The sequence below is a fragment of the Vicugna pacos genome, chromosome 7 (assembly GCF_048564905.1).
Source record: "Vicugna pacos chromosome 7, VicPac4, whole genome shotgun sequence".
NCBI classification, from domain to species: Eukaryota; Metazoa; Chordata; class Mammalia; order Artiodactyla; family Camelidae; genus Vicugna; species Vicugna pacos.
Genome location: NC_132993.1, coordinates 19958249 through 19976895, shown reverse-complemented (window position 1 = coordinate 19976895; position 18647 = coordinate 19958249). Strand labels below are relative to the sequence as shown.

Below are 18647 nucleotides of genomic sequence, written 5' to 3'. Positions count from 1 at the left end.
GATAGTTAGCCTCTTTGCCCTGCATTCAGGGGAAGGCAAGCACCCCCAAGAACAAGAGGTCAACTGGAGAGCTGAAAGGGATTTGTTAAAGTCTGAGACAAAAAGCAAGACTTTCATTTGCAAGGGCCAGACTTTTTATTGTTGTTGTTCTTGCAAAAGGAAAGGATTGTGGGTACATATGAATCGGCCCCTGCAGCTCACAGAGTTTAGGGTTTTACTGTAAATCACAGACGGGGAAGAAAGCAGCAGGAAATAAGATACATCCCCTTTTTGTCCAACCTGTAAAAGAAGCAGAGGTTGGACCAGTTAGTGGAAGGGTGGCACAGTGGGCATCAATTGGGCATGCCTGTGCCCAGGGCCAGCTGTGCCATGTAGGAGGCCTGAAGAACCTAGATCATCTCCAGGGGAATTGCTGGTGACAGAGAAGAAAACAATCCTGACTCGGGCTAGACTTTCCCAAAAGAGACTTGAGTTTTTTTAAAAGCTGGAAGTGGTCTGAGTGAGCTAGAATTTCCAAGCTGAAGTTTTCTGCTATTAGTAGAAATCTGAGGTTATGAGCTACATTAATATAAGCTATTGATAAATAAAGCAAATTATACCTTTGCATACCAGAATCCGTGATTATAACTTTTATGCCCTTTGCTTAGATATTTTTATTTCATCTTCATGGGGAGATGAAATACTCATATCAATAAGCTTGTTAATAAGCTGAGATAAGGAAAGCATGATTTGGAGAGGTTTTAAAGGTTACAAAAGGCCACAAAGATTGAAGGTTGTTGAGGGAGATGTGAACTTGGGTTTGTCTCACTCCAAAATCATCATGCCACCAATTGTCCAAATGTGACCTGTGGCAGACTCCAAAGGGAGCTGTTTAACGTAAAGATATTTGGGTTCCATTCCCAGACTGAAAAAATCTCTGGGGTGGACCCCCTAAATCTGCATTTTTACCGTCTTCCCCAGGAGTTCTGAGACTCCTTAAAGGCTGAGAACCACTGATCTCCACTCTCCTGCCTCCCAGAAGGAACATGTTTAATTCTTCTAGGGGGTGTTGGGGTTTTAGCCTCCCACCCTCTGCCACTGTCCATTAGGGCTGAAAGTGGCTACTGCAGGGGAAGCCAGCCATCCTTCTCCAAAATATTCCCAAGGGGCTGCCTTGGTCCTACCCTAAAGCAGTGCTATCTGCAGACCCCAGGCATCAGCATCACTTGGGAGCTTGTTAGAAATGCAAATTCTCAGGCCACCCCAGACCTCCTGAATCAGAATCTTCGGGGATGGGACCCAGATGATGGAGAAGCACTGCCCTAGAGACAGGAGTATCTGGACCCTGATGGGTTTCCCAGTAACAGTGAAAAGAATGAACTATTTTCTGGCGCTTACTGTGTGCCAGGCATGGTTCCAAGTGAGTTACAGGATTCAATACATTGCCTCCTCACAGCTCTAAGAGGTAGGACTATTACTGTCCTTATTTTCAGATAAGGAAGCTTAGGCTCAGAGAGGAAGTGACCAAAAGGCACACAGCTACTGAGTGGCAGGCCTGAGACTGAACTCCGGGTGAACCTGATCCATGCCCCAAAGCCTCCAGGACCAGGGCCAGGAACTTGTTCTCACAGCCACGTTGACAAGATCCCTCTGCAGCCAGCAGACCCATAGAAGTTGGGACTGAAACTGCCTTCCCGATGGAGGTCTTCTTAAAAGGTAACTTTTTCCTTAAAATCCTTCACTGACTTATGAAAGCCCGCCCAAGGCACTGCATGGCTGGCCCTGCCAGGCCCTGCAAGGTGGCCAGCTCTCTGTCACCTTGTTTCAGAACCTCGTTCATCAGCTCCAACCTCACCAGCCTTCTCTCAGTTCCTTCAGATCTTTCCCAACTAGATGCCTTTGTATGTGCTGCTCCTCCTTGTCTGGAATATTCTTTCCTCTTACTCTTCCTTCATATGGCCCATTTCTTAAAATTTCCCCTTCAATATCATTTCCTCACTAGTCCTTCGAGGACCACCCACTGGAGATCTTCTATCATTCTCTTTCCCCAGGCTTTAATTATTTCTTCGATAGCAATAATAATTGACTTCTTTATTTGCTGTTGTTTGTGTCTGCTGCTAGTTTGAGAGCCTGCTAGGGAAGATTCCGTGTCTGGGTGATTCACCCTCACTCAGTTCCTGTCAGGCACACAGTAGGTACACAACATTTGTTGAAGGGGTGTTTTTCTCCTCAGCCTAGTACAAATTAGGACTAGGTTTAGCGTTATGTGACAGAAACCCCTCTTACTGTGTCTTAACCTGATCAAGGTTTTGTTTTTGTCACGTAACAAATCATCTGAGGTGGGCAGTTCAGGGCTAGTTCAGTGGCTCCTTGATGCGCTGGGGACCCAGACTCCTCTGGCCTGTTCTGTTTTTCCACTGCTATCATTTTGACCCCTAGTCTATTATCATCATGACTGAATTCCGGCAGGAAGAGCAAAGGGCAAAAAAACCCGTTAGTTGGCCATCCATGGACTTCAGGTTCCACCTTATTGCCTGGGACTGGTCAGGAGGCCATGCCCAGCTGCAAGGGAGGCTGAGAAATGGCTTTATAGCTGAGCGCATCACGGCTCCCTAAAACTGGAGTTCTGTCAGTAAGAAGGAAGGGGCGAATGGGTATTGGGGAGGCAGCCAGCAGAATCTGTTGCAGCTTCCCTGAGGGGGGAAGAGGATCTGAAGGGGCCTCTGAATCAGTTTTTTTGCTCTAGTTCATCAAGTGACTGACTTAATCATAAAGCCACAGAACTTTCCAGATGAAAGGGTCCTTTGAAAGCTTCTAATCCAACCCTTTGCAGTTGTAAAGACTGGGGGCCTCTGGATCATCTGACTTACACAAGGCCCCGCAGGAACCTAATGCCTGAGAGAAGCCAGGGATCCTAGGACTGAGGGGTCTCCTTAGCAAGCCCAGTGGGGTGATGGCTGGGGATTTAAGTTTATCAAGTAAAAGCTCAAGACATAGACATACAAGTTCTGGAGATATTACAGTCATAAAACTTGAATTCTCCACCCGTCCCCCCCCTATTTCTTAGGTATATGCTACTAAACAGGATTTTTTATTTTCTGCATTCTCCGTTTTTTTACCTCCCAACAAACTGCTCTTTTTAAGGTATGTTTTTTCATCCTTTTCACTAGTAAAATTTATGAGCATTTATTTAAAAGAAAAAAGCACTGGAAAAACTGAAGAGAGAAAGAGTGATTATACATATGGAAAGCTATAAAGAACCACAGTGAATGTGCTGTGGTTACTGCTTTCGTAAAAAAACAAACTAGGCAGGCAGTTTGGAATGTGAAAGAGTCCTGTGTGAGGGCAGGGCAGGCGGCAGAGGGTGATGGGCTAACGGCTGTGGTCGTCGGAGTCCAGTGAGGAGCTGTTCACTTCCCCCGTCCTCCTCTGTCTCCCCTCTGGCCACCCCAGACAGGGTCAGAGTTTACTGAAAAATAAAATAAAATTTTAAAAAGCTTCTTTAGAAAAGTAAGAAGGCCCAGGCAGACACTTGGTACAAGCTGAGGGAGAGACCAGGGAACATGGCGCCTGTCAGTGCTTGACAAACTGGTGAATCCATATTCCTCTTGGGAGTGAGGTTTGGGGTCGGGGTGTCCTGAAGGACAACTCCAGCCAGTTCGCCTTCGGAGGGTCTCCTTCCCCGAGGACTGGGACAGTCCTTGGGAATGATGATGTTTGCAAATCTCTTCGTTTGTCTTGTCCCACACTAGCCTCTCCCTGGGGTCTGCACTCGACCTCTTGCTCCCTCCTACCCAGCTCTGTGGCTCTGCATTTACCCCCCTGCCCATCAGCCCACCTCCCTCATTCCCCAAAGCATAGCCTAGACCACAGGTGACATCTCACAAAATTTTACTTGGGAACACAGAAGAGAAATGCAATGTGAAAAATAAAGCACCTAAATTGGATGCTGGAGATCGGTGATGTTGGATTTGGTGGTTCATGTCCCTTCATGAGGAAACCCCTGCAGCCTTCACTCTCTTTTGACCCTCTGCCTGCTCCCACGTTGCTGGGACAGCCCATCCAGCCCCTCAAGTGTAGCAGTGCACCCAGTGCTCCCCATCTCCTCTGTTGGTCTCAGTTAGAGGCAAACTTCCCCTTCCTCATTTTTCCTTCTACACATGGGACATTCCTGCTTAGTTCCTCTCTCTGCTGCATCTCTGTTCTGAGATTTGGGCTTAAATCGACTTTCCTAAAGACCCACTGGAGTGCTGCTCTCACCAGGTGACTCTTCCTCCAAAGAAAAATTCTGCCTCCAGTCTGGGGACAAATACCACTAGCTACTTTAAAGTGACAGTTTCACAGCTTCAAAGCAAACAAATAGGCTCTTCTGGACACTCAGTTATGAAGGACCTCCTCCTTCCAGCCTTTCATGATGCCCCCGCAGCCCCACGACCCGCTACTGCAGCCTCTGCAGGATGTAGTCTCTCCCCACCTACACCGCCCTGGGAACATTTACCCATTCGAGCCCCAGGGCCCCTGTGGCTCTATTCTGATCTCCCTGCAAACCTGGCAAGCCTCTCTCCACCCTGCCCAGACCTGTCACCACGGCTGTGATTTGTTTGAGGGTAAAAAATACAAATATCCTAGAATCATAAAGTGTCAGAGCTGGAAGGAGCCATGGAGACCATTCTGACCAACCCCATCATTTCATAAATGGGGACACTGAGGCCCAGGGATGTTCAGGGACCTGCCCCAAATCATATGCTGGGTTTGTGGCAGTCTACTTTCACAAGGCATTCCTCTCCCATTTTTCTCTATTCTGAAGTTAGACAGTGTCTTTGTGTTAGCTGTGTACTTTTTCAGTCACATGTGACAGAAAACCAACTTGAAAAAACCTGAGGGGAAAAACTAAAATTGGTTGGCTCTTCCTTAGAGTGGAGGTGGGGGTGGAGTGGCTAGGTCCACCTGAACCACATGGCTTCAGAGTCAGGAAGGGTGGCCCTAAGGGGAAATGGATGTGCTGTTATCAGCAGGAGGATACTGGGCGGGGCAAACAAGAGATGTCCTTGACAGTCTGCCACTTGCCTGCCCCAAATTCCCATAGATTTCTCTTCCCATACACACACTGTACCACGCACAGCCTTAAACACATTTGCCAGAAAGACAGCTGGCGTCTCATCCATCTACTCTACCAGCCGTTCTGACTGCACCCGTTTGTGTGCTCTTCAAAGGCCTCCCTTATCCACTGCCCCCGTTTGATCTCTAACATGGACGTGGGGGACTGCTGCTTCTTGTGTGTCTTTAACAACCCATTTCCTAGGTCCTACTTGGGGATCTCTAAGCATTGTTCCAGAGCCTCTATTTACCATGCTTGGGTGTTCTCTGGCAACAGGGCTGTCACCAATAGCTGTCCAGTTTGTGCACTGCACAAAGCCGTTCAGTGGAGGACGAGGGTTGATGTCTGCCCAGAGTGGGAGGGGGATGCCTTTCTCCACCTCAGATGAGGTTCCCCTGGACTAAAATTTATTGTCTTCTGGCAATACAACACTTTAAAATCTTTGGAAGTGCATCAGAGTGTTTTTTACAGTGATAACAGAAATCCCAATTAATAAAAATAATTTTTTTCATATGTAGTCCAAAGGTGGGGCAACAGGCTTAACAATATCCAGAGAAAGGTTCCTCCTTCTCAAGACAGGGGAAATATTTTCTAGAAGCTTCCTCCCTGGCCTCCCCTCACATCTCATTGACAAAAGGGGGTTGCATGCCCACCTGTAAACCAACCACTTGCAAAAAGAATGAGATTCCTTCAACCCATCTTAGAATTTATCCCTGAGCTGGGAATGGGGTGACCTTCCTGGGGGTGACACCTGCGTACAATCTGGGTTTGCTCAGCCAGGAGGAAGGAGGGAGGGACACTGATCACTAGTCAGTTTCCATCTATTTGCACTCAGGCACTTGCTCAGTGACCTGTCCTTGAATCTAGATGCCAGCCTGGTGGTTTCTTTCTCATGCTAATAGGTCTTGGTGCTCTGCCTGTTCCCCCAGCTTTCAGCCCAATGGCCCTCATCGTTGCCCTTGCTTTGGACGGATATGAAACATTCCCATGAGTAGAAAGGCAGAGCTGTGGCTCTCTGCCGCAGGTTCCAGTTTAGCAAATTGGTCTTTACCAAGAGGCAATTTTCAGCTTCCTGAGGTACTTTGGAGGGACCCCAGGAATTAGGCTTAACCTCCACCTGAGACCCACATTCCTCTGCCACTGTGCTTCCAGCCTCCTGCCAGTGCTGGCCCTAATTTTGGTTTGCGGCATTGAATTAATCTTTTCCAACCTTGCAAGAAAATAGATTATATGACTCTTGAACCTTAGATTGCTGGCTGAAGGCAGCAAGAGGCCCTCTTGGTGAGGCAGGGCCCTCCCTCTACTCCTCCCCTTTTTCTAATGGGCTTGTCTTTTCAGGAAGGAATTCACAAGAGGCCCAAGACTTAGCCAACACCCACCTCGACATGTGTAGTGTGCATGAAACGTTCAAAATTGTGGAACGGCTTTTGATTTAGAAATAAAAAAAGAAATACTGTTTTCATAATGCAAAGTAAAGAAAGGCTCTCCAAAACCTTCTTTCCTGGTGGGGAACAAATTTGAACAGTCTGAGAGCACTGCAGGGCACTAAGAGATGAGGGGGAATACGAGGGATGGGTGAGACACCGTTCCTGGTCTTAGGAAATGTATAGTCTCATTGAGGAGACAGAAATAACACTCTAGGAACAGCTAAAGAGAAACAAATGGGAGTTTGTGTTCAAGCAGCAAATAGTGTGATAAACACTCCTTCCCTTCCCGGCCTGGCAAAGTCCAGTCATTAACATCCAGGTCAAATTTCACCTTCTTGGTAAAGTCTTCCCTAGACACTCTTGGATGGGCCTGGCTGAGTCCATAGCCCTACTGGTACTTTTCACTCCATATCAGAGAAAATGCCCTACTCAGGTCTCCTACAGCAAGAGAGCGGCCCAATGAGTGTCTTGCATGTTTAATCAAGTCTTGGTGATAGCTTCTTGGAAAACCTGAGAGAACATGCATTTGTTGGTTACTTCTGTTTTCCCCGTTAGGCCATGAGCTCCCTGAGACCAGGGACCAGTCTGCCATGGGCATCATCCCAGGGTGAAGCACAGGACTTAGCCCAGAAGCGTGAGTGATCAAAGGGATGAGCATTCAGAGAAGGGGCAGATATGTGAGAGAGAAGGAAACCAGAGGAAGCTTCAGGGAGGAGGTAAGCTGTGCTTGGGGTCTGGAGGGACAGGCAGGGCTGCTGAGGTAGAAAGGAACAGTCTTCATGGAGGCTCAGCATGTGTTAAGGATGGATTCAGTGTTTTATCATCTTCCCAGAGCTATGCTCAGGAGAGGGTTGTGAGTAAATGTAATGGGGTCGTCCTGCCTTGGCCTGGGAATGTTAGCCGGGTCGGGGGTGGGTACAGATGGAAACCAGAAAGAGATGCCTTGGCTGTTGTCAGTGCCCAAGCCTGAGGCCCTGACACAAAGCAGAGCCCCAAGAGGGTGCTGGGGAGCTGCTGGGGCCCCATGGATTAGGGTGGATTTGTGTAGATGTCTCTGCAATGAGATCAGCACCCAGAGCCAGAGCAAATTCCCCTTGTGAATTCCAGCTCCTCCTGTACACTGTGCAGTCCCACCAGGCTCTGGCCCTGGTTCCCACCACCACACTTTCTACTCACATGACATCTGGTTACAGTTCCCATCAAGGGCAGCCTAATCCCAGAGCCCCAGAGCAGTGGGGGTAGAGGGAAACTTCTGCTTCTGCTGCTGTGGCCTGACTCCCACAAGGCCACTGAGACTGATGGGAGTGGGGCTGGGAAGTTCCCTTCCAGGGGCTGTGTTCTAAGGGTCAGGCGGCCCTGGACAAAGTCAGTGTGGTGAGGAGCCAGCAAATTTGGGAGCTGGCTGGGGGCAGAGGGTTCCAGCTTGCTCTGTCATAGGAACAAAAGAGCTGGTGCCCAGGCAAGCGGGAGAAGGGGACACCTTACACGAACCCCTGGCTGGTGTGGTCACTCCAGAGTGCTGGCTCCTTCTCCCCGGCCAGGTCAGTAGACAGGACGGCAGGGGCTTTGGGCTGCAAGGCTGTGGGCTGTGGCAAACAGGGTTCCAGCTGGGAGGCCTCAAGCCCCAGCTGACCCTCAGGCCCAGGCTGGCCCCTCATGGCCATGGGGTTTAGGCCTGGCTTATCTCTCCAGCTGCCCTGTTCCCTGAAACTTTATCAGGGAGGGTGGGAAGGTGTCAAGCTCAGAATTCCCACCCCTCCATCCCCGTGGGATAGGGCCCAGGTGCAGGGGGAGGACAACTCTTGGGCATAGCCAGGAGACCTCTATCCTGGGAGAGTTTAAAAGGCCCCAGGACCCTCTCTCAGCCTCAGTTGACCTTCCCAACTGGCTGCAACATGCGGGGACTGCTGATTTTGAGTGTTCTGCTGGGGGCTGTCCTTGGCAAAGAGGACTTTGTTGGGTAGGAGCATGGAGAGGACGGGGGGTCTCAGAGGGGAGATAGGGAGGACTCAGCCCCTAGCCAGTGTCTGGAGGAGACGGACAGACAGCTGCATGGGAAGATGGCCAGAGAGGAGCAGACTAGCCCATCCTAGAAGACAGGCTCATGGGGTCCAGGGCTGATAAGGGGCCCGGTCTCTCAGGACAATCTCCTAAACCCTAGAGAAGTTGGAGCTCTGAGGAGGAATTTTCAGGAGAGGAGGCAGGAGGAGGCCTGTCTGGCTTTGGAGAAAGAGTCTAAACTGGGATGGAGACAGCGGCAGTGTCTGGAAGTTTCCAAGGAGCCCAGGCCTCTCATTGCTAGGGTCCCTTGTACTTCCCCCTGCTCAGCACAGAGGATGAGGCCCAGCCTGGGGCTTCCAGCTGCCTGCCGCCGTCCTCCCACCTGGGGAGTGTGTGTGGCCAGAAAGAGCAGCTCAGGCCCTCAGTCTGCCCTCCTGCTCTGCCCAGGCACCAGGTGCTCCGAATCTCTGTGGCTGATGAAGCTCAGGTACAGACGGTGAAGGAGCTGGAGGACCTGGAGCATCTGCAGGTCAGAGGAAGTGGGAGCCACCCTGAGGGCCAGTGGGGCCCACCCCAGGCCACCACCTGCCCAGGGCCAACTGGGGCCTTGGCTCTCTCTCACCAGCCACCCAAGAAGGAGCCATGCGACTCATCCCTATTAGGAAGTGACTTAAACCCCTCAGTTCCAGAGTATTGCTGCCCTTCAGAACCTGAGCAAAAGAGCTCCCCTCTCCCCAGTATTTCTTTCTGCCTTGCTGTCTCAGAGCCCCTCGACTCTGCTTTCTGGGCCATTTCCCTAACCAAACTGGACTTTGTCTAGTGCCCAGAGTTTCCCTTCATCTTCTGCCTCTAACACCCATGCCCCATCCCCAGTTATATGGGAAATTCTGGCTCCAACACCCCTTCCCAAGGCAGGCTTTTTCCCAGCTGGCCTAGACAGTGCCGGCTCTTGTTCTCCCCAGCTGGACTTCTGGCGGGGCCCTGCCCGGCCAGGGTTCCCCATCGACGTCCGAGTGCCCTTCTCCAGCATCCAGGCTGTCAAAGTCTTCCTGGAGGCCCATGGCATCAGATACAGAATCATGATCGAGGACGTGCAGTCGTTGCTGGACGAGGAGCAGGAGCAGATGTTTGCCTCCCAGTCTCGGGCCCGCTCCACCAGGACCTTTAACTATGACACCTACCACACCCTGGAGGAGGTGAGGGACCCCCTGGGCCACTCCCCACAAGCAGCAAGCTCTTGGACAGACTGGCAGAATGCTCCAAAGCCAGGGCCAGCCCAGGTGTGCGTGGCACCTGCTCTGTCTCCGCATGGCCTTGGTGGTCTGGGCCATGGCTCCTCTGCGTTGCAGGGCCCACAGCAGGCTCACTAATGGAGCTGCTAAAGGAGGCATGCAGGTGCCTGGAAGCCATGAAGGCATCCTTTGCTCCTCTGCCCCCTCAGATCTATGATTTCATGGACTTACTGGTGGCCGAGAACCCACAGCTTGTCAGCAAGCTCCAGATCGGCAACAGCTATGAAGGTCGTCCCATCTACGTGCTAAAGGTAATGGGCGCCTGTGTGTGGATGTACGTGGGCACATCTGCAAGAATGGGCACCCACATCTGTGCATAGGCTCTTGTGGGTGAATCTAGGGTTACAGAGAACACACTGTTGTATGGACTCCCTGTGCTAGCATAGGTGTGTGCATACTTGTACACACATAGTTTAAACTTCTAGGTGTTTCTAGTCAAGTGTCACATTGTGGGAAGTATCCCAAACCTGGTAGTCCAGGTAAAATGTTTTGTTCGTGACTTTTGACAGAGAACTATGTATTGGCATCGGGACCCGAAAGTCAGGGCCCGAAAGTCTGGCTGAGTCACACTTGCTCCAAGCTTGAGCTGAGGACAGGAGGCCAGGCTCTGCAGTTTCTGTGGACCCACCCTGACATCCCACCTGAGTGATGGCCCCACAAACAGTCTCAACCTGAGATACCAGAGAGCAGGTAGCTTCTGGCCCCAGGTGTGCCCCTCTTCAAGGACAGGGCCCCAGCTGAACTATTTCCTGTTCTTTTCGTCCAGTTCAGCACTGGGGGAAGCAACCGTCCAGCCATCTGGATTGACACGGGCATCCATTCCCGGGAGTGGATCACCCAGGCCAGCGGGGTCTGGTTTGCAAAGAAGGTAAGCCTGGGGAGAGGAGGAGACCTTTTTCCAAGGCCCACAGAAACCCTGGCATCTGCTTTCCATCTAGAAGCAATGACCACAGAGGGAGGCTGAGGGCAGTCATCCGTTGCTCTAGTATGGCAGATGCCTGGCGTGGCCCACTCTGCCCCTCTGCTCCCTAACCCCCCCACCAGATCACAGAAGACTATGGCCAGGATGCAGCTTTCACCGCCATTCTTGACAACATGGATATCTTCCTGGAGATTGTCACCAACCCTGATGGTTTTGCCTATACCCACAGCAAGGTACAGACTTTCTCCTGTTCTTTGGGAAAGCAGGGTTGGCCTCTGGCCTCTGAGCCCCACAAGCTACTCACCCCTAATCTCACCCCACAGAGGTTGAAGGAGGGGCACAAAGACCTGTCTTCCTAGACCAGGGGTTCTTGACCTCAGCATTCTTGACATTTTGGGCAGATAATCATCTGCGGGGGGGGGGGGGGCTGTCCTGTGCAGGCAGCATCCTGACCTACTCACTAGATGCCAGTAGCAACCCCCCAGTTGAGACAACCGAAAACATCTTCAGACACTGCCAAATGTCCAGGTGTGGAGGACAGAATTGGCCCCAGTGGAGACCCCCTGCCCAGACCTTCTTTCCTGGTTCCTCTTTATGTTTATGGGATGACATGCTACGGATCAGCTGTATAAGGGGTGACGGGGATGCCACATGCCTTCTTCACTTTTCACCAGTAGAACCTCCGGCCAAATGCTGTCTGCTGTCCCCTCTGTCTTCCTTCAGCCAAGCACTCTCTTTGCAGATCTTCCTCCCTGACAGTCAGTTGAAAGTGGTTTCTGATCCCCCACTGTGTCCACACCCAGGCTTCGGATCAGGACTCTTTGTGTCCATTGTGGCCGCTGTGAGGTGGCTGATCACTCTTCCTTTCTCAGAATCGATTGTGGCGCAAGACTCGATCCCTCACATCGGGCTCCTCCTGTGTTGGCGTGGATGCCAATAGGAACTGGGATGCTGGCTTTGGGAGTAAGGCCCATCGTGGTTTGAATGGGACACCCCAGAATGGTTTCTCACCGTCCTTTGTCCTGCCTCCCTGACCCCCTTCCGGCCCTAGCGGTGGGGGCATATGGGGAACGTCGACCTCTCCTCCAAGGAGCTCAGTGAGGAAGGTGGTGCTCTGAGATATGCCTGTCCCTTGTCTCTAAAAAGAAAGCCCTGCCCAGTGGAACTGAGGTCTGAAACTGTTCTAGGGGTTTTCTAGCATAACTTGGGCTCCTTCCCTCCCTGGTCACTTTACAGCAAGACCTAGTCTCACTTGAGGAGCCCTTACCTCCCGGGGTACGTCCATCAGCTCTGTCCGACCTTTGCTGGGGAGGGAGGCAGGACCCCCAGGTTATAATGGGCTTCTGCCCTTTCCTAATCTGGGGCAGGGGTGAGCCCTCCTGCATCTCACCTCACCCTGAACTTCACTCAAATACCAGAAGCCATGGGAGCCACACTACTTGAGTATAAGGAATGCCAACTACCCCTCTCCCCTCCCAGTGTCGGGAGCCAGCAGCAGCCCCTGCTCTGAGACTTACCATGGCAAATCTGCTAATTCTGAAGTGGAGGTCAAGTCTGTCGTGGACTTTGTGAACGACCACGGGAACATCAAGGCCTTCCTCTCCATCCACAGCTACTCCCAGCTCCTCCTCTATCCCTATGGCTACAAAACAGAATCACCCGCTGACAAGGATGAGCTGGTATGTGCTGACTCCCGCTTGCCCTCTGGTCCCAAAGGCATCTCTGAGCAGGCCTGGGTGTTCATCCATCAAACCAGCTTAAGGCACAAGGGCCTATACTGTGCCTAACACCCCTTTCTCCCGTGGACCCTGATGGCTTGGGAAGACCAGCAAGGCAGACTAGCCATTCCTTCTGGGAAACTGAGGCACAGAGTGGTCGAGTCACTTCTGTCACATGACAGATCAATGGGTGGGGCAGGGCTGGACTTTGAGTTTGTCCCGCAAAGTCTACACTTGGAGTTGTAGGGTGACCAAAGGGCAGTGAAGTACCAGCCAGACATCCTGCAGGGCCATAGGATCATGGGGCTGCTGAATTCCCAGGGCTGACCCTGCAGGGCCCGACAGGCTCTGTGCTCTCTGCTGGGGGCCCGCTTTTGCAGGGTGCGAGCTCCTGGTTGACCCTGCTAGCCCCCAGGACCCCCTGGCCCTGCTGTTCTGGGCGCCTGGTATTGCTGGCCATGACAAGTGATCTTGCTTGGCATTTTCTCCAGGATCAGGTGGCTAAGTCTGCTGTTGCCGCCCTGAGCTCTCTGTACGGGACTGAGTACAAGTACGGCAGCATCATCACAACCATCTGTAAGTAGGTGCATGGTCTCTGTGTGGGAGGAAGCTCAGCTGGCTTTTCCTGCCCAAAGTGTCTGTCCTGGAGGAAGTAGCCAAGGGCACTCCGACCCGGGAGCGCAGGCGAGGAGGACAGCCCCAGCTGTGCCTGACGACCGCTGGCGTGGGGGGCAGTGGGGCCCTTCCCTGACGGGAACTCGGCCTTCCTCGATGCCTTCAGACAAACACTTCAGTTCCTCTGGGAACTCTTGTCCCCCGTCTTGAAGTTAAGTCCAGCTTCGTGCATGGAGTGGGCGGAGAGTTCCGTTTGCCTTTGTAGATCCTCAAGGAATTCAGCTGAAAAAAATACTCCTCCAACGCCCTTCAGCTAGAGACTCTGTCCTGTCTTTGCCCAGCTGACTTATCCATGCAGTGCCCCTGCCAGGAGCACTGCTACATCAAAATGGAATTAAGTCAACGTATGCTGAGGAACACCTACTAGGCACCAGGCCTTGTTCTGTGTGCTGGGGATACAGTTAGCTGGGGACAAAATAAGCAAAGATCAGGAAATTTCCATACTAGCCAGGGAGACCAATGATAAACATGAATAAGGAAGTGATACAGCATGATTGCTACCAGGACAGGGTGAGGGGACCCAGGAGTCCCGGTGAGGGGTGGGGGGCAGGGCGGGCTGGCTGAAGGGTAGGCCTCATTGAGAGCACGAAATTTGGGCAGGTACTGAAGGAGATGAGGGATGGAGCTAAGAGGCTATTTGAAGAGGAGTCTTCCAGACAGAGGAATCTTCTAGAACAAAGGCCCTACCATGTGTCCTGGCATGTTACAGAAATAGTAGGAATAGCATGAAGACTGCAGCAGAGACAAGGTGGGGTGGGGGCAGGTTCTTTAGGGCCCTGGGGGGATGCGGCAGGTTTGTGGCTCACAGGAGACAAGAGTACTGAAGAAGCAGAGGACCTCATAGACTTCCTGCCCGGAGGGCCCAGTTTTGGAAGAGGAGTGGGTCACAGTCTCACCTGGGGCTGGCCTTGCTTTTGGACTCCAGGCCTTCTTTGGAAACTGCTTCAACCATAAGTCAAAAGTTTTTTGCTTTCTTCAATTATTTTTTTAATTGAAGTATAGTCAGTTATGACATGTCAGTTTCTGGTGTATAGCATAATGTCCTAGTCATGAATATATGTACATATATTCATTTTCATAAAAGGTTACTACAAGATATTGAATATAGTTCCCTGCTTTGTTCAGTACTGTCAAGTTAAATTCTAATTTGCAGCCATATCTCTTTCCCCTGCCCAATTCCACAGCAGCTTCGTTACTACTGCAAATCTGGGCAAAGTTTCCTTGGAAAAGACAGACAAGGGCCTTTTGCTTTGCCTCTGGCCCTTGCATTTTGCCTCCAGACCCGTGCCCTACAGGACAATCCTGGTTACCCAAGTGGGCAACTCTAGTGTATTTGGGGGCTTGACCAAGTGGCTGTTAGATGGAGGTGGTTTTCAGCAGAGCTTTCAAAATTGAGGGAACTTTCTTGCTTCCTGCAGTGAGAGGAGAACTGTTGCTGGTCCTCTCTTGGCTTCTTGGGCTGTGCCCCTCAGGGCACTTCTTGGGAGTAAGCCAGGCTGCCTGATGGACAGCAGGAACTTAGCAGATGCTGACTCCAGTCAACACTGCACCAGGCTCTGGGCTTTGGACCATTAACCCGGCCCATGGATATGTTTCCAAGTGAATGACCTTTACTCTCCCATTTCTGCTCCTGCCCCAGACCAAGCCAGTGGAGGCTCCATTGACTGGACCTATAACCAGGGCATCAAGTACTCCTTCACCTTTGAGCTCCGGGACACTGGGCGCTACGGCTTCCTGCTGCCGGCCTCCCAGATCATCCCCACGGCCCAGGAGACGTGGCTGGCACTTCTGACCATCATGGAGCACACGCTGAATAACCCCTACTGACCTGGTCCTTCAGCGCTCTTCTCCTCCTCCTCTCCAGCCCCACCTGGGCAACCAAATAAAGTTTGAGTGTACATGGAACAGAATGGGGCTTGTGTGTGAGAAGGCATGTGGCATGTCTGCCTTTTCAAGCTGAGGCAGAAGTGATTTAGTTCCCTCAGTTCTCGCTGGAAACGTGTGGGTGGTTGGACTAGATGACCCTTAAACTCCCCTGCATTCCAAGGTCCTGTGAAGTTGTATCCAAGTGCCGTCCGTTTTAATTAGACCACCCTGAGCTCAGCCCGTCAGTGGGGTGATTTGTTCATACCTTGGTAGCAAGCAGCAGCCACAGCTGCTGACCAAATGCCCGGCACCCTGCAGCGGTGAGGAATTCAGCTTGTACAATAGTCTAGCTAGTTGGATCCATTCATCTACAAAAGCAATAACCTTGAGTATGACACAGAATAATCCTGGTGGCCACTGTTGTCCCAAATCGATCTTGCAGCCAGGCAAAGCAAATTTCTATAAAGCAAAATATGGCCTCCCACTACGGAATTAAATTGGAAGAAAACAATTGGGTTAAATGGAATCATTTACTGAAGATAAAGAAGAAACAGCAGTCCCAGGACATTTGATTAATTGTAGCATATCACAAAGACTTTGCCTTTGGGAACAGAAGTAGTTTACTTTTCATTGCCACATCCTTTCTAGCGTCTCCTGGTACACTGTCTCTGCTTCCTCTCCTCTTCTACCCATCACTACACCTTATCGTTCACAAAATTTCTCAAACATAAGGCTCTCCTCTTGATAACCTCCGTATGTCCTAGAATTTGGCTCCTTTCCTTTGGCTTGGTGATATTGATGGCTGTGATATCACACTTGGTAGCTTGAATAGCAACACATAAGGGTTAATCTCAACTTTTTTTCAAAGCAAGAATCTACCCTCTGTTTCTTCCAAATTTCTTAAAGTGTGACTGTGGAGCAGGGGGTTACTCCCAGAGAAGTCGCTGTGGGGTGGATTGCTAGCTCCCCGAACAGGGGAGCTGGGGTAATGATGGCAGCCTCTCTCTGAATCAGCCAGATGAGGTGTCACAATGCATCCAACTTCCCTGACTTAAAATTTGTGTCTTTTACACATAAAGTAGCCTTAAGGTCAAATCCCTTTTTTAAAGGGCCCGTTGGGGAATTTTCATCTTGGAGATTATTTTTTAAATTATTTTTAGTTTAAAAAAATTGAGGCATAGTTGATTTACAATATTATGTTAGTTTCAGGTATGCAACATAGTGATTCAAAATTTTTATACATTATATTCCATTCATCTTGGACTTATTTTTTTTCTACCAAACATTCTAAAAAACTAGAAGAATGAGGCTGATTATACATATAGTGTACATAAACTTATATGTATTATAAGTTTATAAGGCAAGGTAAAGTGGTGTTTCAGTCTTTGTAGAAAGATGATCTAAGGATTTTATGACACTTCCTTCAAGTTATCTTCTGGGAAACATTTCTCTTCAATGTATGTAGATAGGCTGAAACCCACTGTAACAGCTCAGTTTGGGCAAAAAACCCAAAAAACCCAAAACAACTGATCTTATTTTTTGTTTAATAAAGACTGATAAACAAAAAAACGAAACTAAGTTAGCAAGACAATATATCATTTTACAAAACTGGATTACTTAGGCTTTAAGGGTAGAATTGCTTAAGTGAAAATAAACTGCAGTCCTTGATGGCAGGAACCACTTTGTTTGACATTCAATCTCTAAAATCATCAACAGTACTTAATACACAGATGCCCAATAGGTATTTGTTGAATGAATGTTCTCAATATTTACTAGAGAACTCATGGACTTTATAATCTGTATTTTGTAGGCTTGCAAGTTATTTTAAATTCCTGGAATTGTAGTTTACAAAGTAAGGCTCTGAACAAGTAAGAGTCTTAAGAGAGCGGAAAAGACAAGGAGTAAAGCATCAGAAAGAAAACTGCATGAGGGCAGCAATTGCATCTTTTTGTTCAACACTCAGTTCCTCCTGGTTGGCCAAGTATGTGACACACGGTAGGCACTTAAAAAATGCTTGTTAAATAGGGACATGGAAGTCACTAACACTTTTTTTTTTTGTATTTTCAAGTATAGGAAGAATTTTACATTTTGTTTGCAGAGACATTTTTTACAAATCTATGGGTAAACTTTTAATTTTATAAATAAAAACATAAAGCTAAAAAAGAAACAATCATTTTAGAAAGTAACGCAGAGTATATGAACAATAACTTTGAAAGATAAAGAGCTTTAATAAGTAGAAGGGGTTAAAAAAAAAAAAGATGAACCTTTCAAAAGAAAAATAGGCAATTCCCAAAAGAAGAAACACAAAAAGTCAATAAATGTATGAAAGATTCTGATCCTCTGATATTTTTGCACATTAAAGAAAAATAAATATATTATTTTCCTCCCATCAGATCGACAAAGAATAAAAAGACTGACAACTCAGTGTTATCAAGAGTATGAAGAAATAAGACCTGTCATATACTGCTCATGGGAGGATAAATTTACACCACCTTCCTGGAGGAAAATTTGGCAATATAAATAAAAAATTTCAACGTAACACTGCCTTGACCCAGTAAGTCCACTTGGAAGAATTTATTTTATAAAAGTATTCAGACAAGTTCATATACATGTATGTACAAGGTCAAAATAATACAAATTTTAAAAGGAAAAGAACTTAGTAGACAGCAGTATTGATACAACTATGTCACGTTTACACAGTGGAATATTGTGAAGCCACTGTGATCTGCGCTGATATGGAAAAATGGTCACAACATACTAAGTGAAAGAAGGTGGCCACATGATAGAAATACTCTAAAATAGGAATGTGGTGATTGTTGAGCAACTGTAAATTTACTAAGAATCACTGAATTGTATCTTTAAGATGGGTGAATTTTATGGTATGTGACTTATATTTCCCATACAGTTGTTAAAAAAAAGAAGCAGGCTACAAAATAGTACATTATGAGTCTCATTTTTGTTTGAAAAACATACACCCGCTATGCCGAGAAGGAGGTATTCCCCAATAATAACTGTGGTTCCTCTAGGCAGTGCTGGCGGTTTTCCTCCTTATACTTTTCTGAATTTCTTGCTTGTATAATCGCGGGGGTAGAAGGGGGAAGCTATTTCAAACACACCACATAACCTGTGAGTAAAGCTATCTAATATCAACTTGTTATTAAAATCAAACATCCACATGGTCATCTTAATTTGTGCCCAGATTTTCTTTTATAATTTGTCTAAACTCATTTCTTCTGCAATTGCCCAGAACAATGTGATTGTCTTATTTTGGGGAAAATCTGCACTCCAGATAGAGCTGGAAGCAACAGCAATTCTACCGAGGGAGGGGTATGCATGTCTCCTGGTTGGGGGCTGTTCCCCAGGCACTCTGCAGTAGATCAGATAACAATTCCTAAGAGCCCTTTCTCTCACCTTCAGTTCCCGCAGCAATCTGGGGTACTGCTTGTGCTAATGCCTATTCATCAGGGCTTTTCAAAAATCTTTAAATTAACTCATTTTACTTTGTTCTTAGACCATTATATGTGGCTCTCAAGTGTGGCCTGTGAGCCACTGGTGGTCCGTGAGAATCCTCCGGGTGGGCTCTTGAATATCTAAGATATGCATGTTGAGCTTTCTGGCTTTGGCCTAAAGTTAAAATTGAAATGTCATTGAATACAATCCAGATATGAC

At 48.8% G+C, this 18647-nt stretch overlaps 1 protein-coding gene across 4 annotated transcripts; it reads left to right on the top strand.

Moving 5' to 3' along the window:
- The first annotated feature begins 1485 nt into the window (after positions 1–1485).
- On the top strand, positions 1486–16958 carry LOC102544648 (carboxypeptidase A1). 4 transcript variants are annotated; one of them, XM_072965404.1, is made up of 10 exons: positions 1486–1695; positions 8953–9034; positions 9468–9701; positions 9947–10048; positions 10564–10665; positions 10842–10952; positions 11592–11682; positions 12199–12398; positions 12929–13013; positions 14752–15031. In XM_072965404.1, exons 3-10 carry the CDS (start codon positions 9585–9587, stop codon positions 14937–14939), a joined length of 996 nt encoding a protein of 331 aa, XP_072821505.1. In that variant the 5' UTR covers positions 1486–1695; positions 8953–9034; positions 9468–9584; the 3' UTR covers positions 14940–15031. The 4 variants fall into 4 exon arrangements, with proteins under 4 accessions (XP_072821505.1, XP_072821507.1, XP_031529975.2 ...); XM_072965406.1 differs by lacking the exon at positions 1486–1695 and adding an exon at positions 7191–7220; XM_031674115.2 differs by lacking the exon at positions 1486–1695 and adding an exon at positions 8400–8464.
- Positions 16959–18647: the final 1689 nt, after the last annotated feature.

Coding starts and splice junctions, on each gene's coding strand:
- LOC102544648 (XM_031674115.2), top strand. CDS start 8,400: ATGCGGGGACTGCTGATTTTGAGTGTTCTGCTGGGGGCTGTCCTTGGC. Junction 10,049..10,563: donor GTCCCATCTACGTGCTAAAG/GTAATGGGCGCC, acceptor CTTTTCGTCCAG/TTCAGCACTGGGGGAAGCAA. Junction 10,953..11,591: donor TTGCCTATACCCACAGCAAG/GTACAGACTTTC, acceptor TTCCTTTCTCAG/AATCGATTGTGGCGCAAGAC.